The sequence below is a fragment of the Psammomys obesus genome, unplaced genomic scaffold (assembly GCF_907164565.1).
Source record: "Psammomys obesus unplaced genomic scaffold, mPsaObe1.curated_primary_1811, whole genome shotgun sequence".
NCBI classification, from domain to species: Eukaryota; Metazoa; Chordata; class Mammalia; order Rodentia; family Muridae; genus Psammomys; species Psammomys obesus.
The window spans coordinates 11878160-11895632 of record NW_026591086.1 but is presented as its reverse complement, the minus strand read 5'-3'; the positions used below and the strand labels follow the sequence as shown (position 1 = coordinate 11895632).

Here is a 17473-nt window from a genome sequence, read left to right as displayed (position 1 = left end):
GATAGATAGATAGATAGATAGATAGATAGATAGATAGATAGATAGATAGATGCCTACATACATATATTCATATGTATCTACATACATAGAGTTGATAGTTGAATATACCTGATAGGTGAAGGATGTATAGACATAGTTTAAAGCACAAGGTAGTCCCTCTCACCTAGACTCTAGGTGAGCATCTCGTTTAGGATTTATTTCTCTGGAGTTTCTTGTTTGCTGTGACTTTCTTATTTAAAGTTCTGACAAGCCATGCCGCGCAGGTGAGCAGGAGGTATTCTCCCTGTTGACTCTGGACAAACGGACGTGTTTGAATATTTCCCCACAGTAGAACCAGGTCAGGTTGTGGGGACCTGTAAATAACTTGTTAAGACCTTTGGAACTTGCTGAAAACAAGGTAGGTGTGCGTGTGCGTGTGCGTGTGCGTGTGCGTGTGCGTGTGCGTGTGTGTGTGTGTGTGTGTGTGTGTGTGAATGTTTGTGGAAGCCAGAGATCAGTCTTGGGTGTCTTCTTCAGTCAGTTCTCCATTTGTATATGTGTGTCTCTGTGTGTTTGTGCACAAGTGTGGGTATAGTACTTGCATGTCTGTGTGTATATGGGGTGTGATCGGTGCTTGTGCATGGTGAGGCCAGAGAAGAATGTTAATACTCTCTATCACTCTGCCACATTCCCATGAGACAGGCGCTCTCATAGACCCTAGAACTTTCTGTATTTCAGTGATGCTGGCTGGACAGCAGGCCCCAGCAATCCTTTCTCGGCCTTCCGTGGCCCAGTGCAGGGAGGTGACAGGCGCACACGGCCAGTTTAGATCAGTGCTGGAGATATGGCCCAGGTCCTCAGCCTTGGGCTGCGGGTGCTCTCACTGAGCCATAACTCCAGCCCCTCTGCGTTTTTTTGTGAGGTGAGATCTCTCACTGACACTGAACTAGCCTGGCTGGCCAGGAATCCTTTAGTCTCTCCCCCATTCAAGGCTGGGGTTATAGCCAAGCTTTTTACACGGTTGCTGGAGATACAAACTCAGTGTTCCCACAAGGGTTTCCCTGGCTGAGCCGTCTCCAGAAATGCGGCTCTTCTCCTGTACAATTCTGCTGACTGATGAGGTGTGTTTGGTAAGAAGGGCCGTATGAACGCCGAGTGTCATAGTTAACCGGCAGCTGTGAAGATAAGCACGTTAACGGCTCGGTAAAGTCAGGGCCTTTTATAGATAGGACCTCTGCCAGAGACCCAGGAGCTCCACACTGGTGCTGGGTCCTGAGAGGCTTGCTGGCCTTGTTTGCCTTTTCTCAGTTCTGTCCTCATGCACTCATTCAGTGGCCGAGAGCACCCTGCCATCCGTGCAAAACAACACAGGGCTGGATCCAGCCGTACTGATTGGAAGGTGTGCTTCTAGGCCCTAATTAGACACAGGGCTTTTTATTCCATTTTCACGAACTGGCTGGTTTTGTGGGGGAACTTGAGCTACGGGACTAAGGACAAGCTTCTGAAGAGAATCCCTCCCCATGATTTTATGCCGAGTGTTCCCACGTCTGAGGTGGGTGGGGACTTCATAGCAGTGTGCCGGCTGTAATCATTGGTCCATTAGTGGTCTCTGGAAATGTCTTCGACCTCTTTGGTTTCTGTGGAAACCCAGCAGTTACTCAGGGCCCCTTCGTGGCTCCCATTTCTGCCTTTGTTATCAAGAACAGGGAGTGGAACATGTGTTTGTGCGTAGGTGGAGAGGTAGGAGGCATAGTTTCTCGGTAAGATGCATGAGTGTTAGGACATCATTTATCACGCCAAAGGTTTGCTTGGAAGGGGTCAAGTTTAAATTAATGTACTCCCCCCCCCCTTTTTCAAGTTCTGACCAGAGGCCTTGAGGGTTGTTTTATTGCCAGCAAATGACAATTGACATTACTGAGTACCCTTCAGTGTTCTTGTGTAGTCAGTTGATTTTCCTGGTACAGAGAGAAAATTAGAATTACTTAATACTCATTTGTTTGTTTGGCATGTGCAGGTTAGGAACCGTTTAGAAGTGAGCACCCTCCTTCCACTTTGTGGGTTGCAGGTGTAAGGGTTGAACCCAAATCGTCAGGCGTAGCAACAGGTGCCTTTTCCAACTGGCTCATCTTTCTGGTGCTCGTCTCTCTTTTTATACGAGCTCACAGGGAGTAAGACGCTTGCCCAAAAGTTGCATAGAGAGGCATACAAAAGGCATGGTTTCCATGATGGTTGGAGACTGTCGATGATTTGCGTTTCCACAATTACATAAAGACCCAATTTTCATATACACATCTTCTGCTGGTGTGGTCACTCTGTCACAGAGTGTGGTTTAAGTCGTTGTTAGGATCTAAATGATAGAGTTGGGTTAGCTGGTCCATGAAAAGCTCATGTTTGCGTATTTATATTGTTATAATTAGATTTATTTCTCTATCAGGAAGAAATAAATTGGCAAATCGGTTGCTCATGATCCTTGAGTTGTACAATTGGGATGTGATTACATTGAATATGCAGTGATTTCACTAAAACTTAGCTTATTCTCCAAGACATTGTAGCTTGGGGCTAATAGAAAATTCAGAAGGAATTAATTTGAATATTCTAGTAAGTAAATGAATGTGAGATTTACAATCTGATAGTCTTCACTAATTGCAGACATGTAAAGCGTTGCTATTTGCTTTTTTAAAATTTATTTTTCTAAGTATTATCTTTTCCAAATAATCTTTTGGAAAGCTCTATGACTTCTTTAGGCTAAATTTGTATAGAAGTATTCTAGAGAATGAGGCCATTCTAGCAATACTGCTTGTGCATTTTCAAGACTGAAACATCCCCAGACATGTAGACTATTATCTCTGTTTCCTCCTCCTCAAGCTAATTAGACATAAGTTCCCACGGGTTTATTTTTATGATGAAATTCATAACCTCTTTAAACTTTGGTGAGGTCCCGTGGTTCCTGGGGAGTAGATTTGCCCTGCTTTCACCGTATTGAATGTACAGCAGCAAACGGACTGTCTATCCCTTATGTCATGGGTTTGCCTTAAACTTTTCTGCTCATTGTGGGGGAGGATAACTCGGAGGAATGTAGAGTATTAGTAACATAACTGACCCTGGCTATCCACCCTTTACAATTTAAACAGGGCACTGGCCTCTCTGTTTGCACTTGTCCGCAGGCATCCTGTCTCTTAGATGGAAAAATAGGGTGCCTATCGATGTGGCGTTGTTTTACGTAAGTAAGTAGGTGCTGTCTCTACCAGCTTGTGTTTAACTACTGCTGGCAGGAGTCGGTCTTGTTTGTTAAGACAGCAGTGTTAGGAATTTGTGCTGGGAAGAGTCACCTTGGCCTTAGGAGTCCAGCATACTTTGATGCTACCATTAACCGGGGGACAGTTGACACAGAGCAGTGTGTGTGTGTGTGTGTGTGTGTGTGTGTGTTTGTGTATATATATAAATGGAGCAAGACTGACGTTGATCTCTGGAGAGGGCATTCTGTGAGTGTATTGCCTAAATATACAGATTATCCTTCACCATCCTTTTTCTCACTCTTATTTTTTTTTAAAGAAAAAAAAATCGTATTAGTTATATCTATCTTTGAGACTTGTGGAAATGATAGGGTTTACACTGAGATGGATCTCGACAAGCATTGCAAAGTTTTTCCATACAGTCACTTAAAAGACCTACAGAAACTTAATTTATAGTTCAATAACATGAATCCTCTCCACAGAAAATAATGCCAACGGACTCTTCCCCACAACCCTGCCTCCATTTCTGACATTGTCAGTCCTGGGCCAGGCCTCACATCTGAGGCATCCTCCTCAGGCTTATCTGGGTTCCATGCTGGTGAGGGCCGTTGTGAAGCAGAATGGAATGGGCCAGGTGCTACTTCATAACTTACTTAAGGCATGGAAAGATCCAGTTCTCACTGGAAGGATTTGCTTTTGGACTCTGAGGTGGAAGGTTGTTGTTTTTCTCTTTTGTTTTAAACACTAGGGGTGTTATGTTGCTTATTTTGGATCAGGACAAGGGCAGTAGCTAGGGAAGTACCCCTAAAAACTCTGTGACTCTACTTCCCCTACTCTGTGACTCTCTTCACCCTACTTCCCTTCTCAGTTGATGTAGGAGAGTGCAATGTGTCAACTACTTTGTGCACACTCTTTGATACTGTGCCTTTGTGAGGTAGTATCCTTGAGCAGGTGTTTGACTGACGAGGATCATGTGAGGGCAAAGCTAGAGGGTAGGGATGACTGAATGATGTAGCCCTGGTCCAACAGGGATCCTGGTTGTGAGGTTGGAGTATCGAGCAAGGGATCGATTGGTTAGGGATCCATTCATATAGTCTGAAGGAAAGCCACATGGAGTTTTGGAACAAGGACTTGGTGACCTCTAAAGTAAAAGGTGGTTTTTCAGGTTCATAAGTTACGTGGGCTAGTTAATGACTAAACCTCACTGGGATAGCCTGAATTTGTCTTTGGTTCTGCAACAGAAAGTGGGACCTGCCTAGAATTTGACTAATACAGTAAAACATTCTGGGGTTCCAGCTGCAGTGTAAGAGGCACAGTATCGTGGCGGTATCCACATCAGCAGGTATTAGAAATTTTGTCCCTGCCTTACACCCGATCCTCTGCTAAGCACCAGAAAGATGGAGCGAATATGACATGGGAGCTCTCAACTAGAAACTCCCAGCTTTTCAGGAGAAGAAGGATAAAGGAGCAAGTGAACTTGCAGAGGGAAAGGGAAAATTATCCATTCCCAGGTGTTGATCAAAGCAGGAGAGGGTGGTTTCAAGGTGAGGCTTGGGTTGAGCCCTAACAGATGAGCAGGAGGCAAGAAGACAATGCCAGAGCTCGTATATGAAGCAGTGGGGGAGCCTGAATGAGTTTTAGGTCTGTGAAACAGTATGGCCTACACCGAAACTCTTAAGTGGTGACTGCAGGGCTTACGGGTAGGATGCAAGAGAGAATATTCAGAGAATGGCCCTGGAGAAACTGAGAGGCCTCCTCACAAGGGCTGGGCCTTGCTGAAGTTTCTGAAAGGTTACGCTGATGAACAACAGAATGAAATTTGCACTGGGATAGCTCTCTTTGTCAGGGATGGATATGATTGGATGGGGTCAGGGAAGGAAGAGAAGCTAGCCAGAGAATGTCACGTGCAAGAGGTTGTCTGAGAGATAGCACAGTGCGGACTGAAGGAGGTTCTAGAAATGTGAGGGGAAAATGCAAAGCCCAGCAACTTACTGGGGTTGAAGGGAAGATGTGGGGGTAGGGATAATGAGGTTTTATAATATAAAGAGAATTGTGTCTTTATTTCACGTGGCATGAGCTGGTTCTAATCTGGGATTAGTGAGGTACTGCACCTCCAAAGCAAAGGTGACAAAATCCTCACATGCCACACACTTGCTTGTGACATGTGTGTGCAGCCGTCGGCCACAGCTTTCAGCCATGTGGTAGCAAAGGAATAAATTGTGCATCCAGTAGGTGTGCTAGTATTTCTCTGTGTAAGAGCTTGGTATGGTGGGAGGCCGTGTACCCTCCCTTCTGAACGGTGGCTAGTAATTCCTTCCTGATGTCACCTGGCACCTGCCTGCCTGGGACCACAAGGCCTCATTTTCCTGGGCTGTGAATATTGTGAGCTCATAAGTTTGTCGTGGGAATTGAGCAAGGTCCAAGGGCCTGGAAAAGAAAAGTGACAGAGCCATCTGGTGAATGTCACTGATGTCTTTTCTGCCCTCAAAGGGCAAAGGGGAGCAAACCCCTTTCCTTCACTGTGGGGCCCCACTGACTGGGGACCTGGAGACCAGTATGGACATATAATGTGTTGTCCAAACTTTTAAGTGCTTTGAGGGGAATTCACATGAAACGCTGGGGAAAAGGCACTTGTTATTTCTGTCTGATTCCCGCTCTCCCTGACCCCTCCTTTTGCTGCAGGATGTCAGCTGCAATGAGATCACTGCCTTGCCCCAGCAGATAGGCCAGCTGAAGTCTCTACGAGAACTGAACGTCCGGCGAAATTATCTTAAGGTTTTACCACCAGGTAAGAAAGGAGGGCAACGGGAGACATCAGGGTTTTGCTGTTGTTGTTGTTGGTTTGTTTTTGTTTTGTTTTTATGAGGAGTGGTGGGGGCTTATGTGTGTACATTGGTTGTTATTAATAATTTGAATCTCACCGGCAGATATTAGAACAGTGATGTCCAAGTTGTAGTTTGAATCAAGGCTCCAGTACACAACCATTAGTGGCATGTACGTTAGTTTTCTGGGGCTGCTATGGAAAGGACCTGTCATTGGAGAGGGTGGCTCAAATGACAGCAATGTTTCTCTTCACTATTCTAAGTTGTTGCTTCCAAGGCCTCTCTTCGTGGCTCATAGATGGCTGTCACTTCCCTCCCACTATTTGTGTCTGTGTCCTGATCTCTTTTTACTGTTACACCAGAGGATTAAGATCCTTGGTGTTATGTAATTCCCCCTTTAAGGGCCTCATCTCCAAATAGCATTGAATTCTGATACATAGGGTTAGGGTGTCTATATCTGAACTTTGGGGTGTGGACTTGGCCAGCCCATAACATGGATTCTTTTGAGACGGTGTGTGATGTTCCAGGGCATGAAGCTAACCGTCAGGGGACAGGCTTGGTCCTGCAGATCCTGGCTATCGGAATCTCTAGCTTTGGGGATCTAAAAACACTGGTTGGGAAACCACCACATTCTCACTTGGCCTCTAGAGGAGGGTGATGCTACTGCTAAGTCGTCTTTGCATTGGGATCACTCTTAAGAGTTCCAGTGACAGTCCTAAAGCTTTGTTTGGTTTCCCTGACTCTAGCACATTCAGTCGTATGCACAGACAGCTCTTGCAGTATGTCCCTATTGTCCGGGGCATGAGGGTTTAAGCACAAAGACATATTTACTTAGAAGTTCTAAGTGCTTAAGGGGTCTAGTGGGATAGCTGAGTTTATAAATTCAGCATAAAAGTATGAAAGTACATTTGGCTCCCCAGCATTCACAAAAAAGCCAGGTATGAGTGCAGGAGGGTACACCTGCAGTCCTTGCACTGAGGAGGTGTGGAGATAAACAGATCCCTGGATTAGCTTCCCTGTCAACATGACATAGCCCAGGATCACCTGAAAAAGTTTCAGAATTATCAGGTTGGTTTGTGGACAAAGATGAGGGATATATATGAGGGATTGTCTTGATTGGGAGTTGACATAGGAGGGTCCATCCCACTGTGGGTGGCACCCTCCCTACACAAGTGGTCCTGGGCTATGTAAGAAATGCAGCTAAAGGCAGAGAGCAAAGCAAGCAGTGTTCCTATGTGGGTTCTAGCTCAAGTTCCTGCCTCTGTTGTTACCCAGACCTCCCCTGACAATGGATGGTGAATGGAATACACCTCCTCCTATAAGCTGGTTTTCACCAGAGTGTGTTATCACAGAAACAGAAGGCAGACTACAGCAGAGATCCTGTCTCAAAAATTAGAACAAGCAAAAGAGGGAGCAATAGAGAAAGACACCTGATGGCAAACTCTGCCTTCCACGTGTACACATCTTCACATGAACAACATCTTTGCATATTCATTCTTTCTCTCTCTCCCTCGTTTCTCTCTCTCTCTCTCTCTCTCCCTCTCTCTCTCTTCGTTTTATTTCTCTTGTGATAAAATGCCCTGATAAAAAGCAGCTCAGGGAAAAGGGATTATTTTAGCTCATAGTTTACAGTCAAGTTACAGTCTATCATGTTTAGAAGTGAAAGCCACAGTCAAAATCCAGAAAGAGAATGAATGCAGTATGGCTGTTTGCTTGCTTGTCTATGCTGAGTTCAGTTTCTCCACTCTTCGAGAGCTCAGAACTCCCTCAATAGTGAGTGAATGACGCTGCCTACATTATCATAACTTAGATATGACAGTTAAAGCTAACCATCAATACACATACACACACACACACACACACACACACATCAAAAATGAGTACATGAGAAGCAGAATGCCAAGTACGTCTTCAAAACATACCCTACTTCCCAGAGATTATGTTGATTTCCATAGATTTGTTTAAGAGTTCTCTGATGTTCAAAAGATACTTTAAATTTTTATTTATTCTTTCAGAGTTTCATACAACATGTTTTGATCATGTTTCTTTCCCTCCCCAGTTCTTACCAAATCCAACCCTACTCCCCTACCTAGCCAACTTTGTTCTCTTATCTTTTTATTTTAATTTTTTAATTCATCAGGACCAATTTATGCTACCCAAGTACTCTTGCATTTATGGCTTCCCGTGGGAGCATGGTCAGTTTTAGAGAAAATTGTCTCTCCCTCTGCCAGCAGCTAATAGTTGCCAATAACTCCATGACTAGGACTAGGATTTCATGGCTAGTTTTCGTCTCCATGTTGGGATTTGGTCCTACCCAGGTCTTGCCTGTGCTGTTGCAACTGCTGCAAGATCATATGTTAAGCTCCCCTACTGTATCCGAAATCATTGTTTCCTTGTCATCCACTGTCTGGGTCTTACACTCTCTCACCCTCTCTTCCTCAGTGATCCCCAAGCCCTGCGAGGAGGGGGTGGGGTATACATGTTTCTTTTAGAGCTGAATCTTTTATTTTCTTTATCTTGGCCATTTGCAGTTCATCCACTGGTTCTTAGATGAGGGTTGAGAGATACACTGAGCTAATGGGTGTAATGGTAAGTTATTAGGAGTCGGTTTAGTACAATGACAGTTTTTAACAGAATAATAACAGTGGATTCTACCTTAGGGTCTATTACCTGTCTAACCATTGGTTCTTGGCCTTATCTATAATGGTGCGAGGTATGGTTTTCATCTTGTGGGGTGGACTTAAATCCAATCAGAAAATGGTTGCTTATATTTCTATGATGTTTGAGCCACTACTGCACAGGCGGGCACGGCTTGCCAGGCTAGTGATTTTTGTAACTACCAGGGTTCACGGTTGGGTACAATTGATACTTATTTCCTCTGGTAGCATGCATAGTACTTTCAAGCTCTATCAATGCTAGCTAGCCAATAGGGATGACGCTTCCAGATCAGCACCAGCTTGAGTTTGCTATGTTCTATGACTCAAGTTTGTGGCATCTCCAGAAGCAGGATCTTAACTGTCAAGTTCTGGAGAGTAACCAAGAGCATTGGCAATAGCCTGTACTGTTTGGGGGCCGATGGGACCTCACTGCCGCATTACGGGTTATAAGGTAACCCTGTATCAGCCCTTCTCATGTATGTGCATAGACACATTTAGGAAACTTCAGCAGCAGCAGATTTCCATATGACTTTTTTTTGGAAGTCATCTTGGTACAAAAGCACATACTTGGAAGCAGGTGGCATCTGTTTCGTTTGGTATTTATTAGTGTGGCAGTTTGAAAGCTGTATGGATTTCTTTTTTCCATCGTGTTACTACTGTTCATTCAAGACATGGAGAGAGCTCCAAAGAACGTGTAGTAGAGCACTGTGCTTTATGGTTGAGGGCTCAGGTGCCATTTTTCACCTTGCTCTTTCTAGCTTGCATTCAAAGAAGATTTAGAAAAGACCTCTGTGTAGGAGTTATTGCCTCATCTGAAATGAACTCATGTAAAGAAATTTACTTTTTCCACTTGTTACCGCCCAGACTCTTTTTTTTTTGAGTGTATATAAAAACTGTTGCCTAATAATAACTACAAGTAATAATAGGGATAGCTACAAACAGGATTTTAATTCACAGAACATTTGCAAAATACAACCTTTCAGGCATTAAGAAGCCCCTTTGCATTGAAGCTGCGGTGGTAATCATTGTGGAAATGTCATAAATAATTGAACCTGTTTCCAGAAGGGAAAAACCTATTACATCATTGGGTGGCCACAGTGTGGGGCGGGGGAAGAGAGAGCACCTGTGAGCCCATGCCTGTGTTTCTCTGACCACTTTCTCTCTCACCTTGAGAAAAATTCTTTTCCCTAAAAAGATCAGTTACAGCTAACTCTGCCTTCTGTAATTATATTTTCTCAGATTTGATATTTTAAAACATACCCAAAGCTAAAACTTAAGTTTCCTGGAATGTTTTTTTTTTTTTATTAAAAACCAAAACAAAACAAAACAAAACAAAAAAAAAACAACACAAAACCAAACCTCTGAATATCAAGTTTCTTTCTGCCTCAGTCTAGAGAATTCTGTTGACAAGAGTGTTGATATCACCAGGCTGCTTATGAATGACCTTCCATATTTACTTACATTTGTTTTCTTGATGAATCGCTCCTCCTGTGTTTTCAGTTCAAGTGTGAGGAGGGGGAAAAAATAGAAGTTTGCAGCCCAATACTCCAGTCAGTTCTGTGTGTTGTTTTCCAGATAGGATGGCAGGGATTGAGGTATTACTTCTTGCCTCTCTTTGAATGGAGAGAGAAATGTGGAGTTCCTCCTCAGCTTCCTCCTTCTACTTCTTCCTCTCTACTTCTTGTTCCTCCGCTTCCTTCTCCTCCATATCATCCTTCTCCTGCTTCTGTTTTCCTCCTGTTTCTTTCTTTCCTTCCCCTATACCACTACAGGTTGGAACCAAAGGGCAAGGAAGTGGCCATTGTAAAAGCATCCCTTATCTGTTTACCCGTGAATTCTCTACTCCCCCGAATAGGCCTCTGATCATGATTCAGAATCTTCATTTTAGTTGGTAAAGAATTGCTGGGAACACTGGCTGTGTAATCGCTATTGTCTAAAAAGCCCCTTTTCTTCTAGCAAAGGAATCACACAAGCCCTGTCCCACAGAACACAGAGTCTCTTTAAATTTTAACACCGGTGAGACAGCCTAACTCTCAAGTCATCCTGCCCTGGGAATCCCAGTCCTTCTTACCTGGTCTACAAAGTGTAACATGAAAACTCTAATCGTTAGGGTTTGTTTGTTTGTTTTTGTTTTGTTTTGTTTTGTTTTGTCAAGTTGACACAAGCGTGGGCATCTGGGAAGAGAACCTCAGCTGAGAAAATGCCTTCACCTGATTAGCTTGTAGGCAAGTCTGTGGGGGCATTTTCTTGATGAATGTTTGATGTGGGGGGAGGGGCTCCATCCCACTGTGGGTGGTCCTCCCTGGTGGTCCTGGGTGATATAAGAACGCAGGCTAAGCAAGCCTGGAGGAGCAAGCCAGTAAGCACTCCTCCGTGCTCTCTGAATCAGTTCCTGTCCTGACTTACGTTTATGATGTAAGTTTATCTCAGCTGTAAGCTGAGATAAGCCCCTTCCTCACCAGGTTGGTTCTGGTCGTGGTATTTATCCCAGCAATAGAAACAGACAGGACCCTCCTTCCCTCTTTTTTCACTCTCATGCGTCCACCTCCACTATGCATAGCTGCCCTGTTACTCCTCCCTGTGCCCACAGCCTTCGTCAGAACAACCTTTAGGAGTATGACCTGACACTCATGGCTGCCCCCACTGGAGACACGAGCTGCTCAGACCTGTGTGGAAAGAGATTCCGTGACATATGTTTTGAAATGCATTATCTGAGTTTTATGGAGTCTGCCATGGACTTTACTTTGAGACCTGGGAGTAGAGTGTTCTTCCTTCCCCTAGAGTTTTGGTCTCTTTACTCTGTTCCGTAAGACCAAGTAAAGCTCTGAGGTATGAAAGATGGAAAGCACCTATAATTCCTAGGTCCTTGAGTTCCGAGAAGACACAGCACTTACCCAAAGAAGTGTGTTAGGGGAGCTAAAGAGTTGATTGAAAGCCTAAGCCATGAAGGTGACGGAGGAGGAGGAGGTAGAGGAGGAGGAAGAAAAGGAAGAACAGGAACAGGAGGAGGAACTAATTTCTTCTTAAGGGCTTCTTAAAGGCTTTGGTCCTCTCCTTTGGGTCCTCTCCCTGTCTAGTTTCTGGGTCTCTTCCACTTTAGAAGGCCAGAAGTATCTGCAGCCACTCTATTTTCGCCTGTAACAGCTCCCATACCAAAAGTGCTGGGCACCGTTCTGAAGTGACCCCACTGTGGTCACCAGCCAGCCAGCTCAGAGATCTGCCAGCACCGCCCTAAGCTCTGGTATGGCTTGAGCCTCACTTTGCTCTATGGATTATATCTGAGGTTGTGCCCAGCAGCTGCCAGTGTTGGTTCGAATGCTTGAAATTACTGAGTGCTTACCGTGCCACTGGGCGGGAACCTCAGGCTAAATGCAACGTCCTTCCCTGCGAGCTGAGCTGTGGAAGACTTCAAAAAGCAGTAGAATGAAGCCCAGCCAGATGGGCATTTTATGAGTCCTTTTGGAAAGTCCTAAATTAGAAAACACCGGGGGATGGGAGGGGGCTAGGGTGGTGTTGGTGGCAGCCTCGGACAAAATCAGGAACGTATTTACTGAAACTCTTTCTAGGCCTGTGCCAACTCAGGGACATTGACTAGATAAGGATTTTCTATAATTAGCGTATCATTCATTGCCAGCAGGCACTTCAGGAAACAGGGTACAGTTAGAAAAACATGTTCTGTGTGACATGGCTCATACGATTCCTGTGCTGGAAGAAAACAGGCTTTTTAGATAATATGAATGGCAAGCGTTCCCAGTACAGTTTATAATGACCCAGGGAAAGATTCCCCCACTACGGGAAATACTATATACACACACGGTGTTTTCCAAACATTAGCACAGCTTACTTCTGATTCTGCTAAATTGTGCATCTCTAGATACACAGAGAGTTAAGTTTTGAGTGTGTAGCACTTGACCCTGCTATTTTCTGACATTCCCTTTTTTTCCCCACAATTTATTCATTGTATATCCCAATTGAAGCCCTCTCCTCCAACTCCTCACAGTTCTACCCTCCCTCCCTCTTCCACCCTAGTCCACTGAAAGGGGGAGTTCTCCTTTGCCATCTGCCCATAACTTGTCAAGTCTCATCAAGACTTCCTGGATCTTCCTCCTCCATGGCCTGGCAAGACAGGGCGAGTGATCAAAGAGCAGAGAACTGAGTTCATGGCAGAGGCAGACCCTGTTCCTCTTACTCGGGAATCCACATGGAGATTGAGCTGCCAAATAGCTACATCTGAGCAGGGGGTCTAGGTCCTCTCCATGCATAGTCCTTGGTTGGTGCATCAGTCTCTGCAAGACCTCCTTGGGCTCAGAGTTTTTAGCTTTATTGCTCTTCTTGTGGGGTTCCTGTCCCCTCCATGTCCTTCTATCCCCACCTCCTCGTCTTCCATAAGACTCCCTGCACTTTGCCCAAAGTTTGGCTTTGAGTCTCAGCATCTCCATTCTGTTGGATGGAGCCTTTCAGAGGACCCTCTATAGTAGGCTCCCATCCCGTTTCCTCTCTTCCACCACTTCTGGTGTCTGTCCTGTTTGCCATGTTCAATATAGGGTAGCCATACTAAAATCTACAGACCTACAGAAGCTAACCACTAAAGAGGACCCTAGGGAGGATGCTTAAATCTTTTTTTTAAACCTCCTCCCCCTTTATTTTCTCTTCTTTCAGAACTAGTAGAACTCCCCTTGGTAAAGTTTGACTTTTCCTGCAACAAAGTACTGGTGATCCCCATCTGCTTCAGAGAGATGAAGCAGCTGCAAGTGCTCCTCCTGGAGAACAATCCTCTGCAGTCCCCTCCGGCTCAGGTGAGGACCGTCCCAGAGCTGGGGCCAGGCCTGCACAGAGTGGCTCCCATGACTCAGCACAGGGCCCCTGCTGCGATTCTCCGCACACCTAGAACCACACCGGGCATGATGAGAGGCAGGCAGCGTCCTCCCCCCAGACACAGGGAAGCTTTCAGTGAACCTGACTAGTCGGTTGCTCTAGGCGGCATCACATCTGTGCCCACATCTGTGCCATCGTCTTTGAACGATTCTAGAATTACAGATCTGATACCACCCAGTCAGTCAAACACCTGAAGCTTTCATAGAGTACATGGCCTACAAATCGGGTGGGTAATATGTTCTTGAGGGCCAGGATTAAAAGCGTGTGCCCAGCTGTCTTGCAAGCTCCCAACTGCTCTCTGTGGACGTGAAAATAGTTGTGCTTTTTTACCCTTTGTCGTTGGACTATTACGTCTGATTTTTAACAAATTTTACACTATTTTTACTCAAGTATGTTTTTGTTAGAATGTAGTCATTTCAAGGGATTTCTTGAGCATGATTTTTCTGTTCAAAGTAGAATTTGGAGGAAACGGTCCTAAGAATCCTTGTGTATTTAGGGTCCATTGTTAGGGGGTTACTCACCATGACAGACTGAAGATTAGATTACATGGTCTGGGATTGGGAACAAACCCTGTTTTGTCACTTGGAAATAAGCGCGCCTTACCGATTTCTCCCCAGATTTGCACAAAAGGAAAGGTGCACATATTTAAGTATCTGAGCATACAGGCGTGCCAGATGAAGACAACCGACTCCCTTTACCTCCACGCCATTGAGAGGCCTCATTTACACCAGCCTGTGGAAGACAGGTGAGTGAACAGGAAGAGCCCGCTTATTAGCTACAGTTGCCCAGGTGACTTGACGTCACAATCCATCTGCTTCATTTTTGTGATTCACGTTTAGGACCCAGAGCTTGAGAAAGTAGTGTGGCACACCAAAAATTGATGCTGGAGAGACTCTCTAATTCCTCAAACGTACCCTGTCCTCATTAATCACTCCTTCCTGAGTACATCTGTGGATGCTTGTAAATAGGATCTGTAATGGATTTTTTTTTATGCTTGCAATTACCATAGCCATATCAAATTATCGTAAAAAAAAAAAAAACTTAAATTTTTAAATTGCTGTTAGTAAGCTGGGCGTGGTGACCTACCCCTATAATCCCAGTACTTAGGAGATGGAGTTAGGAGGATCGTGGATTTGAGGTCAGCTTGAGCTGTATATACAGCAACGTGCTGTCTCAAGCCTGCCGTTCTTGATCTTCATGACCGTGTCAAGCCGAAGCGTGGTACGAGTCATCAGTTTTCTGTGTACTTGCATGCTGTTGGTTGTATCTTAGTAACTAGCTTCAGGCTTCAGTTTTTAAAAGGCAGCGTGGATACTTTTTTCTTCTTCCCCATTTCCAGTTTCATGTGAAAGTGTCAGAATCCTTTTCAGGCATCTGTGGGTCATTTGTGGTGTAAGACGGGGCCTTGAGCACCCGAAGAACATAGTGGCCACGGTGACCCACTTAAAGAGACACCAATTCTTAAGAGTTCTTCAGGCAGAGGTCTTTTCTTTTGCCAAACAAGGCTGACTTGAAATTTCATATTATCCTAATGGCATTTTCATAATAAGGCTTTAAATATATATTGGCTGTTTTAAGTTACAAGGTATAATTCACCACCAGAAAGGTTTTTCAAAATGATTGAAAATGTTTTGATGCCTACAAGATAAAACAAGTGTATATCTTACTGTTTTTAGTATATACTCCAATGAAATAAAATTGGTAACTGTTTCAAAGAAATAAGTTGTCCCTAAGAGGAGGGACAAACCCTGAATGCAGAGAATTCACAGCATGTATAAGTTTTCATTATAAGTGTGTGGTTTTCATTGTGCCCATGTATTAATAGTTCTTACTGCTAGACCAACTAGTTGCCATGTAATAATAATTACAATAATAATGGTAAGTTTTATGGAATGAAGTCATAATCACATTATTAACTGGTGTCAACTTTGTGATTTTTTTTTTCTTAATTCCTTCCCAAACAAATTGAACGACGATGACGTCTACCCCAGTAAGAAGGACTCTGATTCAGGAGTTGGAAGTGACAATGGCGATAAGCGGTTATCTGCCACGGAGGTAAATCTGGTGACCATGTATTTATTGTCCTGCGTTCTGGGTCCGTCTGTCTGTGTCCACTAAGACTTTTTCTAGCAGAAGCCGCTGGTGCATTTGAATGATTTGAGTGGACAGTTCAATCACATTTCGTGAAAGCAGCTTGGAACCCCTAAGGGCTGTGTGAATATTAGCTGCTGTCACTCTGTGGACCTTATTACTTTGGAAGTAACTAACAGATACTGTCCTTTTCCTATCTCACTCTCACATTGTGTAGAATATTCTTCAATACTAAAGAAATATTTTGAAAGGACCATGTCCTAGTATGAAGCACCTGACTTTAAGGGTAACTTAGGGAAGTGTGGTTCTACATATTTCTAAGTGTTGAGGAATCAAATGTGCACTATGTTTGAGTAGCTTAGTCACTGAAAAGTGTGTAACTGGCTATTGTATTTTTAAAATATTTAAGTTAATCTGTGCATTCTGAAAGTGTCACAACACACACATGGAAGTCAGAAGGCAATGTGTGTGAGTCAGTTCCTTTCCACCGTGTGAGTTCCAGGGATTGAACCCAGGCAGGTCATCAGGCTTGGCACCAAATACCTTAACCTGCTGAGCCTTCTCGCTGGCCCTTACCTACAGTTTAAAAGACAGTATTTGTATTTCTGGCACTTCGGCTGTCTTGTGATCAGGAAAATAAATTCATTTGTGAGCTCAGCTGAGGCAGTCTAATGATGGAGCATACCATTCATTTATTCATTTATTGCTTCATGTACAGTCCATTAGATCCCACGGGGGGTCCTTGAGGATGCAATGATTAGGTCAGTTACTTCATCTAAAGAAATAACATTTTTATTGTTATTTATTGTTTTATTGTTATTTATTGAATGTGACTTCAGGAAGAAGTCATCATCTGATCTTTAGTGAGCAGAAAAGTTTATTTTCTACAAAATGTGCTGTGAAGTAGTATACTTAAAGGCAAAACAACCTAAAACCAGTGGCTGGGGAGACAGGTTAGTCTTGTAAACTGCTCGCCAGGTAAGCATGAAGACTGGAGTTCATCCCAGAGCCCCTGTAAGAGCCATGCCCAGAGGTGGGAGCCTGTAATCACCCTGAGTGGAAGACCAAGACGAGAGATCCCTAGAGCTGGGGGCCAACCAGTTCAGCTAAGTCAGTAGGATCCAGGCTCAGTGAGGGGACCCTGTCTCAAAAGGAGTGTGGAAATCGAGTGAGAGAGATGCCCAGCATTGACCTCCAGCCTCCACACGCACACAGAACTGCACATGTGTATGAGCACACACGCACACACACAAACACACGTGCATTGAAAACAGAGTAAAATTCCCCAGCATTTTTTTTTTCCTATGAAGAATCTTTTTTAAAGTAACATCTTGAAGAAGAGCTAGTAGAAGAGAAAGGCGTCCAGTGTCAGCGTAAGGAAGCGGCCCACTTGAAGCCACACTGACAGTTGGCTGTGGTTCCCAGGTCGGGTGGGAATGCTGAACACACTGCTTTCTGTGTTGCATGCTATTTAACCCCCTGGACTTCATGAAAACTCATAAGTCCCCTCAAATGGAGCATTGTTGCGGAAACTACCCACCCTGGGCTTCTTTTCCATTAAATTAAAACAAGCTGTCCTTTATCTCTCTTCTAAGAGTAATTAAGTTCATTAATAAAACATCACACAAAGAACTTCATTATCTTTCCCTCACTCATAAGTAGGATGCTAATAGTATTCTGAAGAGAGCCCAAGGATTTATTCCCCCTCCATTTAATTAAATGCATGTCTTTGGACTTTTGCTAACTGTAAGGGTAGGAGGTGGGTGGAGGGAACAGGGACTGTAGAAAGGATTATAATTCAGTAGAACAAAAAGAG

At 44.2% G+C, this 17473-nt stretch overlaps 1 protein-coding gene across 3 annotated transcripts in view; it reads left to right on the top strand.

The window, feature by feature from the left end:
* Lrch1 (leucine rich repeats and calponin homology domain containing 1) overlaps positions 1-17473 on the top strand; it is a 175625-nt gene that overhangs the window by 104581 nt on the left and 53571 nt on the right. For all 3 annotated transcript variants that reach the window (XM_055609683.1, XM_055609681.1, XM_055609682.1), the window contains exons 4-7: positions 5895-6000; positions 13351-13487; positions 14184-14311; positions 15558-15621. In XM_055609683.1, coding sequence (XP_055465658.1) covers positions 5895-6000; positions 13351-13487; positions 14184-14311; positions 15558-15621 — 435 coding nt within the window. The remainder of the gene's footprint in view (positions 1-5894; positions 6001-13350; positions 13488-14183; positions 14312-15557; positions 15622-17473) is intronic.